Genomic DNA, 16,304 nt, shown 5'->3' on the forward strand with positions numbered 1-16,304 from the left:
GAGTTACAGTCTGGAATCTAATCAATAGGGTCAAGATGGTTTATATACAGAACAACAGATACCTGAGAGTGAGTTACAGGCTGGAATCTAATTGGAGGATTTAGAATTAGAATCCCTACAGTGTGGAAACAGGCCTTTTGGCCCAACAAGTCCGTACTGACCCTCCAAAGAGTATCCCACCCAGACCCGTTCCCTTACATATCCCCCTGACTCATGCACCTAACCTACACATCCCTGAACAGTTTGGACAATTTAGCATGGCCAATCCACCCAACCTGCACATCTTTGGACTGTGGGAGGAAACCAGAGCACCTGGAGGAAACTCATACAGACACGGGGAGAATGTGCAAACTCCACACAGACAGTCGCCCGTGGCCGGAATCAAACCCAGGACCCTGGAGCTGTGAGGCAGCACTGCTAACCACTGAGCCACTGCACCACCCCTTTTTTTGTGTGGGAAAGGGTGGATTAATGATTAACTGAGAATACATAACAAGTAGAAACCCAATTGACGTGTACAAATTATTGTCACAAGAAAATAATCTTGGTGCGTGTTACAAATGGGGATTTAATTGTGGGAGTCTCCGGAAATGTGTCAATACTTGTAAAGTGAACTAGAGGAGGCCATTCAACCCTTGAGCCAATTCATGGCTTTCTGCATTTCAACTCCATTCAGCCCCTTCTTTCCAAATCCCTTGATATTCTTACGAACAAAAATTGATCAATCTCAATTTTGAAATCTCCTGTTGGATAAAATATCCCCCTTTGCATTCCTCTTTTGTGGAGAAGTGTTGGCTGATTCACTCCTAAACCTGATTTACTCCTTGACGACTTATTGCTATTTTTAAGGTTAGAATCAGACAGCACAGAGGGAAGTCATTCATTCCCTCATGTCCATACTAACTCCTTGGTAGAGCTGATCAGGATGGCCCACCCCCCCCTTGCTGTTTCACCACTGGTCATTTATTTCCGCTACAAGTGTTTCACCCATGTGAAAGGATGAGAGGGCACAGGTTTAAATTAATCAATAAAGGTAGCAATAAGTGGTATGAGGAAGTTCATTATCACACAGAATGGAACACACTGCCTACAACTGAGGCAGGTTCACGTGAACCACTGAAAAGGAAATGGGTTATTACCATGTGCAGGGTTGCAGGGAGAGACGAGAGAGTGACACTAGGTGAGGTGTCTATTTCAAGAGTCAGTGCAGCAAAGGATGGGCCAAATGGCCACCATTGACACAGTAATAACTGTGAGGTTCTTTGGATTCCCCTAAGTTTGAAATTGATTGAATTGGTTTAGTACAGAGAGACAGGCTTCCAAAATAATTTGGAATACATGCTGTAAAATGTATAATGTGCTTTTGTCCAAAGGTGTTGCAGATTTAATAGCATAACAGTGGTAGAAAACAATGTATTTACATCAATATATATAAAATCTATTTTTAAAAGTGTCAAAATTCAATGTAGGCAACTTGAGTCTTTCCGATCTGCTTCTGAATGCCCTGTCACCTGTGGCTCCTCAATAGAATGTAGGGCAGCAGCGGGTTATTGAAAGACTTGGTGAAAGCGGGGCAGAGGAGTTGGTGTGAGCAAGGAGGGGAAGGCTGGCGAGACTTGTTGAAGTTGGGTCAAATTCAAACCAGTGGCCGGGACACCCCCTTCCTGCTGCAGCTGCTGCTCGCAGAGGGGACCAGCCCTCTGCCCGGTCTCTCCTTGGCAATATGACAGCGCTGCATCGCCACCTTGACGCTGGTCGCTGGCACTAGGAGGCGGGAGTCCAAGCAAACAAGAGATGTCCGTGGAATTCATGTTCAGGGGCTTGATATCTTTATGCATGGTGCTGACACAGTCCGTGGTGTTCAGGGAGACGGTCAAAGTTTCAAAGCCAATGTCCGAGCTATCCTTATCTGGCGCTGATTGGGATTCGAGCCCGGGTATATCTCCAGGTAAACTCACATTGTAGCTCCTTGTGCCAATCTTTGTAGACTTGTCTTTGCCGTGCAAGGGGCTATAGGAGGAACTGTTGAGCTGGTATCGTGGGGGATGCATACAATGGCTTGGAGGGGGTGGCACGGGAGGAGAAAGTATTGGAGATGGCATCTCCATGATAGTCCACCTTGTCCCCAGTGAGCTGGGCACCACGTGGTGAGTCTTTCTTGTGTGCTGCCTGAATGGTGAGGGATAGGTGTAGAGTTCAGTGCTCATGTTAGCATTGCCCTTCTGCTCCAGCTCATCGGGAGGATCAGGCCAGGCACCAGCCATCTCCTCCTTCAGGGAGGTGGGGAAGGCACCACTCATGGGCATCACCGCCCTGTCAGCCTCTGACCGCCCCTTCAGCAGCTCCTGGGCGTGGCTCTTCTTGGTGTGCCGCGTTAAGTGGTCCTTCCGGCCAAAGCGCTGTGAACAGAACTGGCAGAGGAAGTCCTTGCGCCCCGTGTGGACCACTGTGTGCCGCCTGACATCCTTGCGGGTGTAGAAACGGCGCTCACAGCGATCGCAGGCGTGACGTTTCTCCCGGGTGCTGCTGGCCAGCCTGCCCGCGTGGCCCTTCAGGTGCTCCAGGAGCTGGTCCAACTGCCCAAACTCACGGGCGCACACCCCACATGTTAGGTCACCGCTGGTGGCTGTGTGCCACGCCAGGTGCCGCCTATAGCCCAGCTTGGTGTTGTACCTCTTGCCGCACTCGCCACACCTGAAGAGAGTCTTGTTGGGGTTGTGGGTCTGAAGATGGTTCTTGAGGTGGTCCTTCCGATGGAACATCTTCTCACAGTGTGAACATCGGTGAGGCTTCTGAGGGCAGTGACTGGCCATGTGTCTGAAGGGGCAAGCACACCAGGACTTTTCTTAGAAAACTCTTTCACCAAAGATCCTCACACAGCACCTTCCAAACCCACAACCACTTCTATCTAGTAGGGCAAGGGCAGCAGATACATGGGAACACCAGCCTTTGTAAGTTTCCCTCCAACCCATTCGCCATCCTGACTTGGAAATATATCGCTGTTCCTGGGTTGAAATCCTGGAATTCCCTCCCTAAGGGCATTGTGAATCTAGCTACAGCGCATGGACTGCTGCAGTTCAAGGAGGCAGCTTATCCCCACCTTCTCAAGGGGGAAACTAGGAACAGGCAATAAATGCTGGCCCCACGAATGAATAAACCAAAAAGGAAGATTAAAAAGGAAAGCAAGGTCTCAAATCTTCAGTTATGAGGGAGGTTTAATATGCTGATCCCCAAAGGACTCTGTTGAGGAAACCTACATACCCACTGAGGAACCATGTTCTCTGAAGACTGGGAGCAATAGACTCATCCTGATTAGCTTCAATACACTACACCCCCCTCGATATGTGGCTGCTCTCTCAGATCAGAATGTGGCCGTCAGGTCGTGAACGAAGATTCAAAACATTCAAAGCCCAAACTTAATCCCAATATCAGGAAGGTAGCATCAGTATGAGATTAGCCAACTCAGAAGAGACTTCCGAGTTCAACAGTGGTGGCAAAATTCCTGGAATCGTTTGAGAGGCTTAGAAATAAATTCAGGTGTCGGCCATTCAGCTCCTCTAGCTGATTACAGTTTGTATGCAACCTCAATTTCATTTCTCCACTCAAAATCCATAGCCCTCAGTTCCCTTGGGGTCCAAAAGCCCATCTATCTCAGCCTTGTAAATATTAATGACTAAGTCCACAGGCATCTAGCACAGAGCGTTCCAAAGATTCACCTGTTAAAATGAAGACGTTCCTCTTCATTCTCATCCTAAATGGCCGATCACATATACTGAGACTGTGATGCCTAGTTCCTACACTTGCTGGCTATGGAAAGTGCCCATCAATACACCCTTTGAAGTTTTAATGAGATCACCTCTCATTCTTCTAAACTCTCCAGGATATCGGTCCATCCTGCTCTGTCTCTCCAAACAGGGACAGCCTTACCTCAGGTGTCAGCATATTTATCCTGTGATGGCTAAAATGAACAAGTGGTCATCCTGACTGGATCTTCAGATTGAGATACAGTCTTGGCCGAAAAGATTCAGACTGAAGTCAAGGCCAATCAGGAACAAATAAGGTGGTGACTTCAACATAGTTTCTCAAAATCTGGTGGAATATTGATACTTTCTAATCAACCCAGTCAGAGACGCACCTCTCGGGCAGATAGGACTTAGACACAAGATGCCTGGCTCTGAGGTAGGGACACTACCACTGCATCACAAGAGCCCCAGCCAGAGGATTCTAGGAAGACAGGTTTCTACAATTTACCCAGAAACCATTTAGATATTCATTGGGGTATCTCAGTTGCTTTCTATTATCAGGTAATGTCAAAGAAAGCAGTTCACTCCATCAAAAAGATCAACACAATTAAGGTCTCAGTCTTTATGAGATACTCTCAACACCCTAGTGACTGCTCATCCCTCAGCCAACATGACTAACCTGATTACCCACTATTATCGCATTACTATTTGTGACATCTTGCTCTGCTAACTTTTGAACAGTGCTAAATGATTGCAAGATCTTCCTTATTTCCCAGCTCTCTGAAGTTTCCTTGCTTCATGCTTAGATCTGCTAATCGATTGCTGTTTTTTTTTTAAATTATTCACTCCTGAGGTGTTGCTGGCTGGGCCAACATTTATTGCACATTCCTAATTGTCCAGTCAAAATTCAACCACAATGCTGTGGCTCGGGAATTAGATTTAAGCTAGACCAGGTAAGGATGGCACTTTCCCTCCCTGAAGGATATTAATGACAAAGATAGTTTCTTTTATTGGAATCAACAGGCTTGCATTTAATTCAACATTTTATTGATTTCCAATGGAACCATCTATCAAGGTGGGATTCGAACCCATGATCCCAGAATATTAGCCTAAGGTTCTGGATTGCTATTCCAATGACATTACTACTTTGCCATTACCTCTGCAAAAAGATTTTTAATCAGTCTGTTCTCTGGTATTTTGACACATCTCTGGAGCAGATGGGATTTGAGCCCAGGCCTCCTGGCCTAGAGGTAGGGACACTACCAATGCACAAGAGATAGCGAATGCTCACTGTGGTGAGTCAATAACACCATTATTGGTGTATGATATCACTGATAGAAGGTGTACCTGCTTGATTTTTATTCTCATGGCACATGGGCATCACTGGCTGGGCCCAGCATTTATTGCCCGGCTCTAGTTGCCCCTTGAGAATGTGGGGGTGAGCTGCCTTCTTAAACCGCTGCAGTCCACGCGCTGTGGGTGTACTCACAATACCCTAAAGGAAGTAGGTCCAGGATGCTGACCCAATGACAGTGAAGGAACGGTGATATATTTGCAAGTCAGGATGGTGAGTAGAGGGGAACTGGCTGGGGGTGTCCTTGTCCTTCTAGATGGAAATGGTTGTGGTTGTGGGTTTGGAATGCGCTAGCTAAAGATCTTTGGTGAATTTCTGTAGTGCATCTTGTAGATAGTACATACTGCTGCTACTGAGCATCAGTGGTGGAGGGAGTGGGGGCTCGTGGATGTGGAGACAATCAAGGGGCTGCTTTGCCCTGGATGATGTCAAGCTTCTTGAGTGTTGTTGGGGCTGCCTCCATCCAGGCAAGTGGGGAATATTCCATCACACCCCTGACTTGTGCCTTGTAGATGGTGGATTGGCTTTTGGGAGTCAGGAGGTGCGTCAGTCGCCTTAGTATTCTCAGCCTCTGACCTGCTCTTGTAGCCACTGTGTTTATGTAGAGAGTCCAGTTCAGTTTCTGATCAATGATAACTCCCAGGATGTTGATAGTGGGGATTCAGTGGTGGAAACAGCATTGAAAGTCAAGGGACGGTGGTTGGCTTGTCTCTTATTGGTGATGATCATAGACTGGCATTTGTGTGGCACCAATGTTACTTGCCACTTGTCAGCCCAAGCCTGGATATTGTCCAGATCTTGTTGCATTTGAACATGGACTGCTTCAGTATCTGGGGAGTCATGAATGGTGCAATCATTGGTGAACTTCCGATCTTATGAAGGAGAAAAGGTCATTGATGAAGCAGCTGAAGATGGTTGAGCCGAGTAGACTACACTGGAGAACTCCTGCAAAGATGGCCTGGAATTGAAATGACTGACCTCTAACAACCAAAACAATCTTCCTGGGAGTCAGGCATGACTCCAATCAGCAGAGAGTTTGCCCCCAATACCCACTGATTCTAGATTTTTCAGGGCACCATGATGCCACACTCGGTCGAATGCAGCCTTGATATCAAGGGCTGTCACTCTTACCTCCCCTCTGGAATTCAGCTCTTTTGTCCATGTTTGAATCAAGGCTGTAATGAGGTCAGGAGCGGAGTGGCCCTGGCAGAACAAAACCAGGGTGCCACTGATGACACCTTCCATGATTGGTACCTCATCCACCATCTTTCACGTTCACATCCTCCACCAGAGATGCACAATGGCAACATGGCGTTCTGTCTACAAGATGCGCTGCAGAAAATCATCAAAGGTCCTCAGATAGCACCTTCCAAACCCATGACCACTTCCACCTAGAAGGACAAGGGCAGCAGACACATGGGAACACCACCACTCTGCAAGTTCCACTCCAAGTTACTCACCATCCTGACTTGGAAATATATCGCCGTTCCTTTGGTGTCACTGGATCAATATCCAGGAACTCTCATACCAATGCCACAGATGACCCTACACCCCAAGGACTGTGATGGTTCCAAACTCTAGCTCACTACCATCTCTGGGGAATGGGTGATAAATATCGCCCAGCCAGCAACATCCACATCACTAAGTTTCTTTTTTAAAAAAGGTGCATCCTGGTCTTATTTCATCCAATAGTTGCAATGTTTAAATTTGTGCCAAGGCCTTTCACTGCACCAAAGAGAGAGAGAGAGAGCAGGAGACTGACCAAAACACTTGGCGAAAGTGAGCACTGCAGTTGCTGGAGATCAGAGTCAAGAGTGTGGTTCTGGAAAAGCACAGCAGGTCAGGCAGCATCCGAGGAGCAGGCAGGAAAATTGACGTTTCGGGCAAAAATCCTACATCAGGGATGTGCTGGGAGCCTCGGGTGGGTGGAGAGATAAATGGGAGGGGGATGGGGCTGGGGGGGAGGTAGCTGAGAGTGTGATAGGTGGATGGAGGTGGGGGTAAAGGGGGAGGGGGTTGGAGTGGATAGGTGGGAAAGGAGATGGACAGATGGGACAGGTCATGGGGACAGTGCTGAGCTGGAGGGTTGGAACTGGGGTAAGGTGGGGGGAGGGGAAATGAGGAAACTGGTAAAGTCCACATTGATGCCCTGAGGTTGAAGTGTTCCGAGGCGGAAGATGAGGCATTCTCCCTCCAGGCGTCAGGTGGTGAGGGAGCGACGGTGGAGGAGGCCCAGGGCCTGCATGTTCTCGGTACAGTGGAGAGGGGAAGTTGAAATGTTGGGCACAGGGTGGTGGGGTTGATTGGTGTGAGTGTCCCAGAGATGTTCTCTGAAGCGCTCTGAGAGAAGGTGTCCGGTCTCCCCAGTGTCGAGGAGACCGCATCGGGAGCAACGATACAGTAAATGACATGTGTGGAGGTGCAGGTGAAACTTTGATAGATGTGGCCTTGGATGGAGATAAGGGAGGAGGTGTAGGTGCAGGTTTTGCAATTCCTGCGGTGGCAGGGGAAGGTGCCAGGATGGGAGGATGGGTTGGTGGGGGCGTGTGGGCCTGACAAGGTAGTCACGGAGGGAACAGTCTTTACGGAAAGCAGATAGGGATGGGGAGAGAAATAAAGCCCTGGTGATGGAATCCGTTTGTAGCGGGTGGAAACGTCGACGGATGATGTGATGTTTACGGAGGTTAGTGGGGTGGAAGGTCAGGACCGGGAGGTTCTGTCCTTGTTGCGGTTGGAGGGGTGAGGAGTGGGACGTGGATGAGGTGCGTTAGAGGGCAATTTGCGGTCTTTAAAGAAGGAGGCCATTTGGTGTGTTCTGTGGTGGAACTGGTCCTCCTGGGAGCAGATGCGGCAGAAGCGGAGGGCTTTTGCCCGAAACATTTAATTTTCCTGCTCCTCAGATGCTGCCTGACCTGCACCACACTCTTGACTCTGACCAAAACATTCGGTCAAGGGATGAGTGAAGAGAGGGAGGGGTGTAGAAAGGGAATTTCCAAAGCTGCAGCCTTTACCTGATCAGTTTGTATTTGGAGATGAAAGCTTTGGCGCAGTCATGGTGTGAGCAGACATGTGGCCGTTCTCCGCTGTGTGTACAGGAGTGAGTGGTCAGCTTGTCAGCACTGAGGAAGACCTTCTTACACAGTGGGCACGGTAGGCTCTTCTGCACTTTCATCACTTGTCCCTCCTTGCCTGTGTCCATCTGTCCGTCTCGTGGCAGCACATTCAGACCTGGTGGCCACTTAGCCTGACCGTCAGGAGCAGGACTGTCTGCCTTCCAGCAAATGGGCATATGATCTGACCCCAAGCACCCGGTGACAGCCAATCCCCGTACGCTCCCTTGGCCTGAATCACTGCAGGGATGGGACTCCAGCAAACTGAAGGTGCTGAACACGTGGCAGCAGCTGGAGCATTTCCACCGGCTAGCAGTCTCCGTCTGCAGGAGAAAGAACAGGCATTTGAGGTTAGAGTTACAGATATGCACCCATCAAGAATAGGATTGTGCCTGTCTCAGCCAGCTCTGTGAAAGAGCTAGTCAAATAGTCCTACTCTTTGGAAAGCACAGGAAAAGGCTGTTAGAATTGTATAATGGAATCCCTACACTGTGCAAGCAGGGCATTTGACCCATCGACCTTCCAAAGAGCACCCCAACGTGGAACAATCTCATCCACATAATCCAACGTTTCCCCATGGCTAATCCACCTCACCTGGAAACAATCCACCTGACCTGCACATCTTTGGACTGTGGGAGGAAACCGGAGCACCCAGAGGAAACCCACGCAGACACGGGGAGAATGTGCAAACTCCACACAGACAGTCAGCTGAGGCTGGAATCAAACCCAGGTCCCTAGCGCTGTGAGGCAGCAGTGCTAACACTGAGTCACCCTTTGGCCCATTATGCGTGCCTTATTGTTGACAGTCAAAAAATATCCACTTTACTATTCTCATCCCATTCCCCGATACTTGGGCTCAAAGCCTTCTCAGCTTTGGTATCGCTGGTGCACATCCAAATATTTCTGAAATGTGATGAGGGTTTCTGTCTCTCCCACCCTTACAGGCAGCGAGTTCCAGATTCCCACCACCCTCTGGGTGAAAAAGCAATTTCTCCCATCCCCTCCAAATCACCAGCCCCTTACTCTCTGATCATTAATCTCTCTGTCAAGGGGAAAAGTTTCTTTCTGTCTACCCTATCTATGCCCCTCGTAATTTTATACATCTCAGTTTCCTCTGCTCCAAAGAAAGCAATGCCAATATGTCCAATCTCTCTTCCTAACTGAACCTCTCCACTCTGGGTAATATCCTGGTAAATCTCTCTTGCACCCTCTTCAGTCATATCCCACCCCTCCCATAATATGGATTCCAGAACTGCACCCAATATTATAGCTGTGAATGAGCCCACATTTTACATAGTTCCAGCATCTTATGCTCTGTGCCTCAGCTTGAAAGGAAAGCATCCTCTGGCCTTTCCCTGTAATTCCCTCTCCTTCAGGTATTTCTTCAATTCCCTTTTGAAAGTTTCCAGTGAATTTGCTTCCATTGCCCTTTCAGGCTGCATGTTCAAGATCACAAGAACTCACTGAATAGAAATAAACCATCCTTCTCAAAGAATTCTCTGGTTCTTTTCCCAATTATACCTCTGTTCCTTTTGGTTACAGCCCGTCGGGGCAAGTCTCTCCATCACTTCACTTCACTTCCCCGATATCACCTGATGGACCTCTGATCCTTCCAGAGATGAGGAAAAGCCAAATAAGCAATTGGTAGAGAGGCCTTGGGAAAAGTATCTGCTCTGTCTGCTAGAGCTGGGTCAGTCCTCCCTTCACAGCTCGAAAATAAATGGCTACAGTCAACTATTTAGATTAGAGGAGACTCCCTACAGTGTGGAAAAGGCCCTTCAGCCCAACCAGTCCACACCGACCCTCCAAAGGGTAACCCACCCAGACATATTTCCCTCTGACTAATGCATCTAGCACCATGGGTAATTTAGCATAGCCAATTCACCTAACCTGCACATCTTTTGATTGTGGGAGGAAACCTGTGCAGACACAGGGAGAATGTGCAAACTCCACACAGACAGTCACCTGAGGCTAGAATTGAACCTGGGACCCTGGTGCTGTAAGGCAGCAGTGCTAACCATTGAGCCACCATGCCACCCCTATACATAGAAATATAGTCTTCCATTTCTGTTGAGACTTGTCCATATCTTGACACACAGGGAAGTATCCAAACTCTTCATATCCAAATCAGTTTGTTTAGAAATGCAGTAACTGTTCATTTACAGTTAATCAAACTTGCCCATTTTCTCCGCTCAGAGAACAAGGAGATGAAAGAGGTATCATCGACCAAGGGAGAAATGTTGAACAGGGCACTGGGTGCGTCACCAGTGACTGTTACTGCTCACCTCAGGCAGTAGAATGAGTTCCCATGGGCAGAAAACAGAACCTGAGATCTTTCAAGTCTGTTTGACAAAGAGACTGGTTCTCTAGCTTTGCGGTATCGGTAAGACTCGACTGGTTTAACCTCTGGCGATGTGAATTAACCCAACCGAGCCAATCCCTCAGTGACAAACTGAGACTTACTGCAGCTGGAGATGTGGAGAGCCCAGGCTCCTGTTTGATTACCACTAAAGGAGCTTCCATGAATTTGGCGTAATCTGCCGCATACCAGACTTTCAGCTCCATCTGGGGTTGGATATTCTGTAGAAGAAACCATTCTATTACCATCGACATTGTTAAAACTTAACCCTGATGCACATCGCACTGCTCTGTATGTATCTATCTGCTGTGGCAGAGCTCCATACTGGATGGGACTGGTCTAAACACTGACATCTACAGGAAGCACAGAATAAAAACATTCCAGCAAGAAACAAGAATTCCAAAGCAAATAAAAATGTTAAAGATGGTATTAAACTTAACATTAAAGCATATAATTACACAAAGGTCTGCAGATACAGCTCTGGTTAATAAAGCAGGGAAAAGGTGGATTGCAAGAGAAAGCTAGCTAGAAATATAAAATCAGATTGAGGTTCTAGCAAGATGTAAAGGGCTACATTTGCTGACACCAGTCTGTGTGTTCTATGTCCCTCTTAAATTCACAAAGATGTGAATGATTGGTTTTGGAGGGTGTGGCCCAATACCCGGGGGTAAGCAAAGGGGTGGGAGGGGCAAGGAAAGGGGCTGGTGGAGGCTTCCAGGCTCCCACATCCTTTTCCCCACCTCACCCAACCCCCACCCCGTCCTATCCTCCCACACCTGTGACCGCACTCCCATTACACATCTCCCCCTCCATCCTGTGTCCCCACATAGCCCCCATCCCACGTCCTAATTCCCATCACTTTTGCAAATTCCACACGATCGAGTCTTGGCTCTGGAATCGCAGATGCATAGATGCCCGCTGTTGTAGGGGTCAGTCAACGCTGCCTTTCTCCCAGTCAGTGAGGATAGATTCATGGTGGGTAAGAAGGTGAAAGGTCATCAGAGGGTAGGGAAATGCAAAATAAACAGCACAGCTATGGTCTGACTGAATGGCAGCACAGGCTTGAGTGGCAGAGTGGCCTACTCCTGCTCCTAATTGGTGTTAGTTAGCTCAGTTGGCTGGACAGCTTGTCTGTGATGCCAACAGTGTCAGATCAATTCCTGCACAAGCTGAGTTAACATGAAGAAGGACTCTCCTCACTCTCTCCCCTCACTGAGGTGTGGCGACCCTCAGGTTAACCCACCACCAGTCTCTCTCTCTCATGAGAGAGCAGTCCTATGATCCGGTAAGACATTGGTGACTTTATCTTGAGCTTTATTCATGTGTTTGTACATACCCGTTCCCCTCCAATGGATCTCCAGCCCCTACCTTTATAGTGGTGAAATACACTTCTCCCTGGTGCTGATACGCTACGAGGGTTTGCTCCTCCAGATTCCTCGCAGGACGGACAAACATCATCCAGTTACCAGCCTCTTCGTCTGGCGTGTTCAGGAAATATTTCACGCCGTCCTTTAAAACCTGAGGGAGTCAAGAGTGCGTATATAGAACAAGGTACAACAAGGTCTCTCTCAAACTCAAGCTTAACTCAAGGGAGACAGTAAGCTACCTTCCCCCCAAACCCACCCCCTCCCATTTATCTCTCAGCCCCCAGGCCCACAAGCCTCATTCCTGATGAAGAGCTTATGCCCGAAATGTCGATTGTCCTGCTCCTCGGATGCTGCCTGATCTGCTGTGCTTTTCCAGCACCACACTCTCGACTCGGATCTCCAGCATCTGCAGCCCCCACTTTCTCCTATATATATTTCAATCTCAGGTGAAAAAGTCAGGGATGTTCAGTAGGTGGTACCCCTATGGTAAGCTTGGAAAATTCAAGGGCTTAAAATGGCAGATGCTGAGAGAGTGTTTCTATTGGCTGGAAAGTAACAAACTAGGAGGTCATAATATCACTTTGTTCTGAGATGAGGTAGATACTTTCAGTCAGACGATGACAAATCTTTGCAATTCTTCATAGAATCATAGACTCCATACAGACTGGAAGCAGTCCATTCAGCCCATTAAGTCCACACCACCCCTCTGAAGAGCATTCCAAACAAATCCACACCATCCCTGCAGTCCTACAGTTCCATGGCCAATCCTTCTAACCTGAACATCTTTGGACTGTGGGAGGAAACCGGAACATCCAGAGGGAAACTTCAGTGAGTCCTTGATGCTGAATATACTCACAACTGAGATCGCTACATCTTTAGGTGCTAAGGAAATGCAGGGTTAATTTTTGAAAGTGGAGTTAGTGTAGAAGATTAGCCATGATCTTCCTCATTGGTGTGGCATCTTTAAGGCACCTTGGACATTCCTCATGTAACTCCAAACCCATTGCAAGGGAAGGCAGAAAAATTGTCATCGAGGTGGAGAAGGAGGCCACTCAGCCCACTGAGCCTGCTTTGCCATTCTAGATCATTGCTGAAGGCCATATTCATGCACTGTCCTCATAACCCTCTGCATCATGAGGAACTAGAAATCTATAAATTTCTGTCTTGAACTTGGTCAATGAAGGAGCATCCTCAGCCCTCTGCGGTAGAGAATTCTAAAGATTCACGACCCCCTGAGAATAAGAATTCCTCTTCATCTCACTTGTAAATGGTTTGTCCCTTATTCTGAGACTGTTCCCCTGGTTCTAGGCCCTTCAGCCCATCTAAATTTACCCAATGAAGCCCTGTAAGGATTTTGTAAGTCTCAATGAGTGTACTGCACATTTTTTTGAAACTTGAGAGAATCCAAGGCTAATCCCTATGTACCCTTCACATAAGACAATCCAGCCTGCACAGGAATTATCTTTCTCAATCGCTACCTGTAACACAAGCCTGTTGTCATCATTGTTAGTGAGACTGGTTGAGAGCTGGCCTACGTAGGGTCCAAACTGTGTCCTCTTCTGGATCATCTTCTTGGCAAACACACCGAGGACTGCAAGGAGGAGACAAATGACACAAAATTACATCAGAATCACATCATAGACCCAGCTGGTCCCCACCAGTGCTTCTGCTCCATTCAAATCGCATGTCTCCCTGTCAGCATCACCTCTATTGCTCTGTCCTTCAATAGCTCTTCCTCCCAACCCTATCCCAAACCCACGAGGGAAAACTGCTTCTCAACGTCAACCCTTTTTGAAATTTAAAGATCTCTTTCTATCGGATTAGGAGGCCTATCCTGTTGAACCTCCCCCAGTGGACGGGTGCACATTGTGGTCCAACCAAGCTCCGGTAGGAGTTTAAAGTATAGATGGTGGGTCAATCACAAAGTGATAGCAAATGCACAGGCGTGGTTCAGGAATGTGAAGCCATGCACGCTGCAAGAGGCATCTCAAAACAATACTCAATATGGAAACAATATTCACTTGTTCTGCTGTTGGTTGGTACATTGGCCTTGATAGACAGGACTAGCCTGCATACCAATAACTCCATGAACACGTCTGTGTACCCGCAGCTTTATTGGCTATTAGGAGCCTAACCTTCCCTGGGGCACCAGGAATTAAAAATTTTCAAGAGTTCACGGATTCAGTTAAGGACTATTATGACTCCAAGCCTTCTCTAATTCTGAGACACTATCGATTTACTCGGCAAATCGAGAAACAAGAGAATCCATATCGGGATTTTGACTGGGTTAAGATCACTGGCAGAGGGAAGTGACTTTGATTTAGCCCTTAATGAGATGCTGAAAGACTAGTAAGTGAGATAAATGATGTAACCATGCAAAAGCCCGTGTACACTATGGACAATTTAGTATTGCCAAACTCCCTAACCTGCATATCTTTGGACTGTGGGAGGAAACCAGAGCACCTGGAGGAAGCCCACACAGATACAGGGAGAATGTACAAACCCCACCCTGTCCATCACAAACATGAAGGGATCTAACACTGATCCCTGTGGTATGCTACTGCACACTGGGCTCCAATCATACAAACAGCCTTCTAATACCACCCTCTGTGACCTGCCACTAAGCCAACTTTGGATCCATCTCTGTGAACCAGTCTGTGAACCAATGTCGCTGTGTACTAGCCTGTGTACCAATGTGGCTAGTCCAATTCAGTTTCGGGTTGATGTTAACTCCAAGATGTTGCCTCTTTCTCCCATTCCTTACTTTGCAACTGCTTCTGCCATGTATTCATTGTCATGTCCCCTTCTCCTCTGGTTTCGAACCATTCACCTCAACCTGTAAGAGATACTTTCAGAACCCGAGGCACATTTGGCACAGTCTCTGTACCGGGCACTCACTGTGTTTGTTGACAGCTGGCATCTCCAATACTCGGAGGGCAAGGTAATGTGGAAGACTCAGCCTGGCACGGCTGGGAATGCTCCTGTCCTTCACCTTGATCAACGGTCCATGTATCCTACACTCTCCTGGCAGGCACTTCCCACAGTCCACGCACCCTATGACAACAACAACCTGCATTTATATAGCAGCTTTAATTGCAGCTGATCTAGAGACTGAACCAAGAAAGAGCAAAGAACAAAGAAAATTTACAGCCCAGGAACAGGCCCTTCAGCCCTACAGGCCTGAGCTGATTCAAATGTACTGTCTAAACCTGTCAGTCAATTCCTAAGCATCTGTATCCTCTGCTCCTCACCTACTCATGCATCTGTCCAGACGCATCTTAAATGAATCTACCGTGCCTGCCTCTACCATCTCTGCTGGCAATGCATTCCAGACACCCACCACCCTCTGTGTGAAGTACTTGCCACATGTATCCCCTTAAACTTTCCACCTCTCACCTTGAAAGCATGACCTCTCGTTATTGAATCCTTCACCCTGGGAAAAAGCTTGTCTCTATCCACCCTGTCTATACCCTTCATGATTTTGTAAATCTCAATCAGGTCCCCTCTCAATCTCCTTTTTTTCTACTGAAAATAAACCTAACCGACTCAACCTCTCTTCATAGCTAGCACCTTCCATACCAGGCAACATCCTCGTAAACCTTCTCTGCACCCTCTCTAAAGCATCCACATCCTTTTGGTAATGTAGCGACCAGAACTGTACACAGTATTCTAAATGCAGCCGAACCAATGTTTTGTACAATGTTAACATGACTTGCCAGCTCAATACCCCGTCCAATGAAGGCAAGCATACCATATGCCTTCTTGACCACTCTATCCACCTGTCCATTGTACCTTCAGGGTACAATGGACCTGCACTCCCAGATCTCTCTGCCCCTCAATTTTTCCCAAGGCTCTTCCATTCATTGTATAATTCGCTCTAGAATTAGTCTTGCCTAAATGCATCACCTCACATTTGTCTGGATTGAAAGCCATCTGCCACTTGTCCACCCAACTCACCTATCTCTATTCTCCTGTATTCTCTGACAGTCCCTTATGCTTTCTGCTACTCCACCAATCTTCGTGTCATCTGCAAACTTGCTGATCATACCAACAGTGCCCTCTTCCAGATCATTTATGTACATCGCAAACAACAGTGGCCCCAATGCTGACCCCTGTGGAACACCACTGGTCACCTTTCTCCATTTCGAGAAACACCCTTCAACTATTACTTTCTGTCTCCTGTTGCTCAACCAGTTCTTTATCCACCTAGCTGGAACACCCTGCACACCATGTGACTTCACTTTCTCCATTAGTCTACCATGGGGAACCCTTTCAAACGCCTTACTAAAGTACATGTATATGACATCAACAGCCCTTCCTTCATCTATCAACTTGGTCATTTCCTCGAAGAACTCTATCAAGTTGGTAAGG

General features: G+C 47.6%; 1 protein-coding gene across 4 annotated transcripts in view; it reads right to left on the reverse strand.

Moving 5' to 3' along the window:
* Window positions 1–232: 232 nt before the first annotated feature.
* The window catches only part of LOC122552582 (zinc finger protein PLAG1-like), a 33,656-nt gene continuing 17,584 nt past the window's right edge, over window positions 233–16,304 (reverse strand). For 3 of the 4 annotated variants that reach the window (XM_043695299.2, XM_043695298.2, XM_087991057.1), the window contains 6 exons: window positions 14,832–14,987; window positions 13,412–13,524; window positions 11,935–12,084; window positions 10,671–10,787; window positions 8,109–8,530; window positions 233–2,817 (listed from right to left, as the gene is read on the reverse strand). In XM_043695299.2, the coding sequence (XP_043551234.2) occupies window positions 1,548–2,817; window positions 8,109–8,530; window positions 10,671–10,787; window positions 11,935–12,084; window positions 13,412–13,524; window positions 14,832–14,987 (2,228 nt within the window). In that variant the 3' untranslated portion in view covers window positions 233–1,547. Of the gene's footprint in view, window positions 2,818–8,108; window positions 8,531–10,670; window positions 10,788–11,934; window positions 12,085–13,411; window positions 13,525–14,831; window positions 15,004–16,304 lie in introns of all 4 variants that reach the window. The other variant, XM_087991058.1, reaches the window with a different exon arrangement.

The sequence above is a fragment of the Chiloscyllium plagiosum genome, unplaced genomic scaffold (assembly GCF_037043375.1).
Source record: "Chiloscyllium plagiosum isolate Xiang-an unplaced genomic scaffold, Cpla_swu_hap1 HiC_scaffold_10, whole genome shotgun sequence".
Lineage (NCBI taxonomy): Eukaryota > Metazoa > Chordata > Chondrichthyes > Orectolobiformes > Hemiscylliidae > Chiloscyllium > Chiloscyllium plagiosum.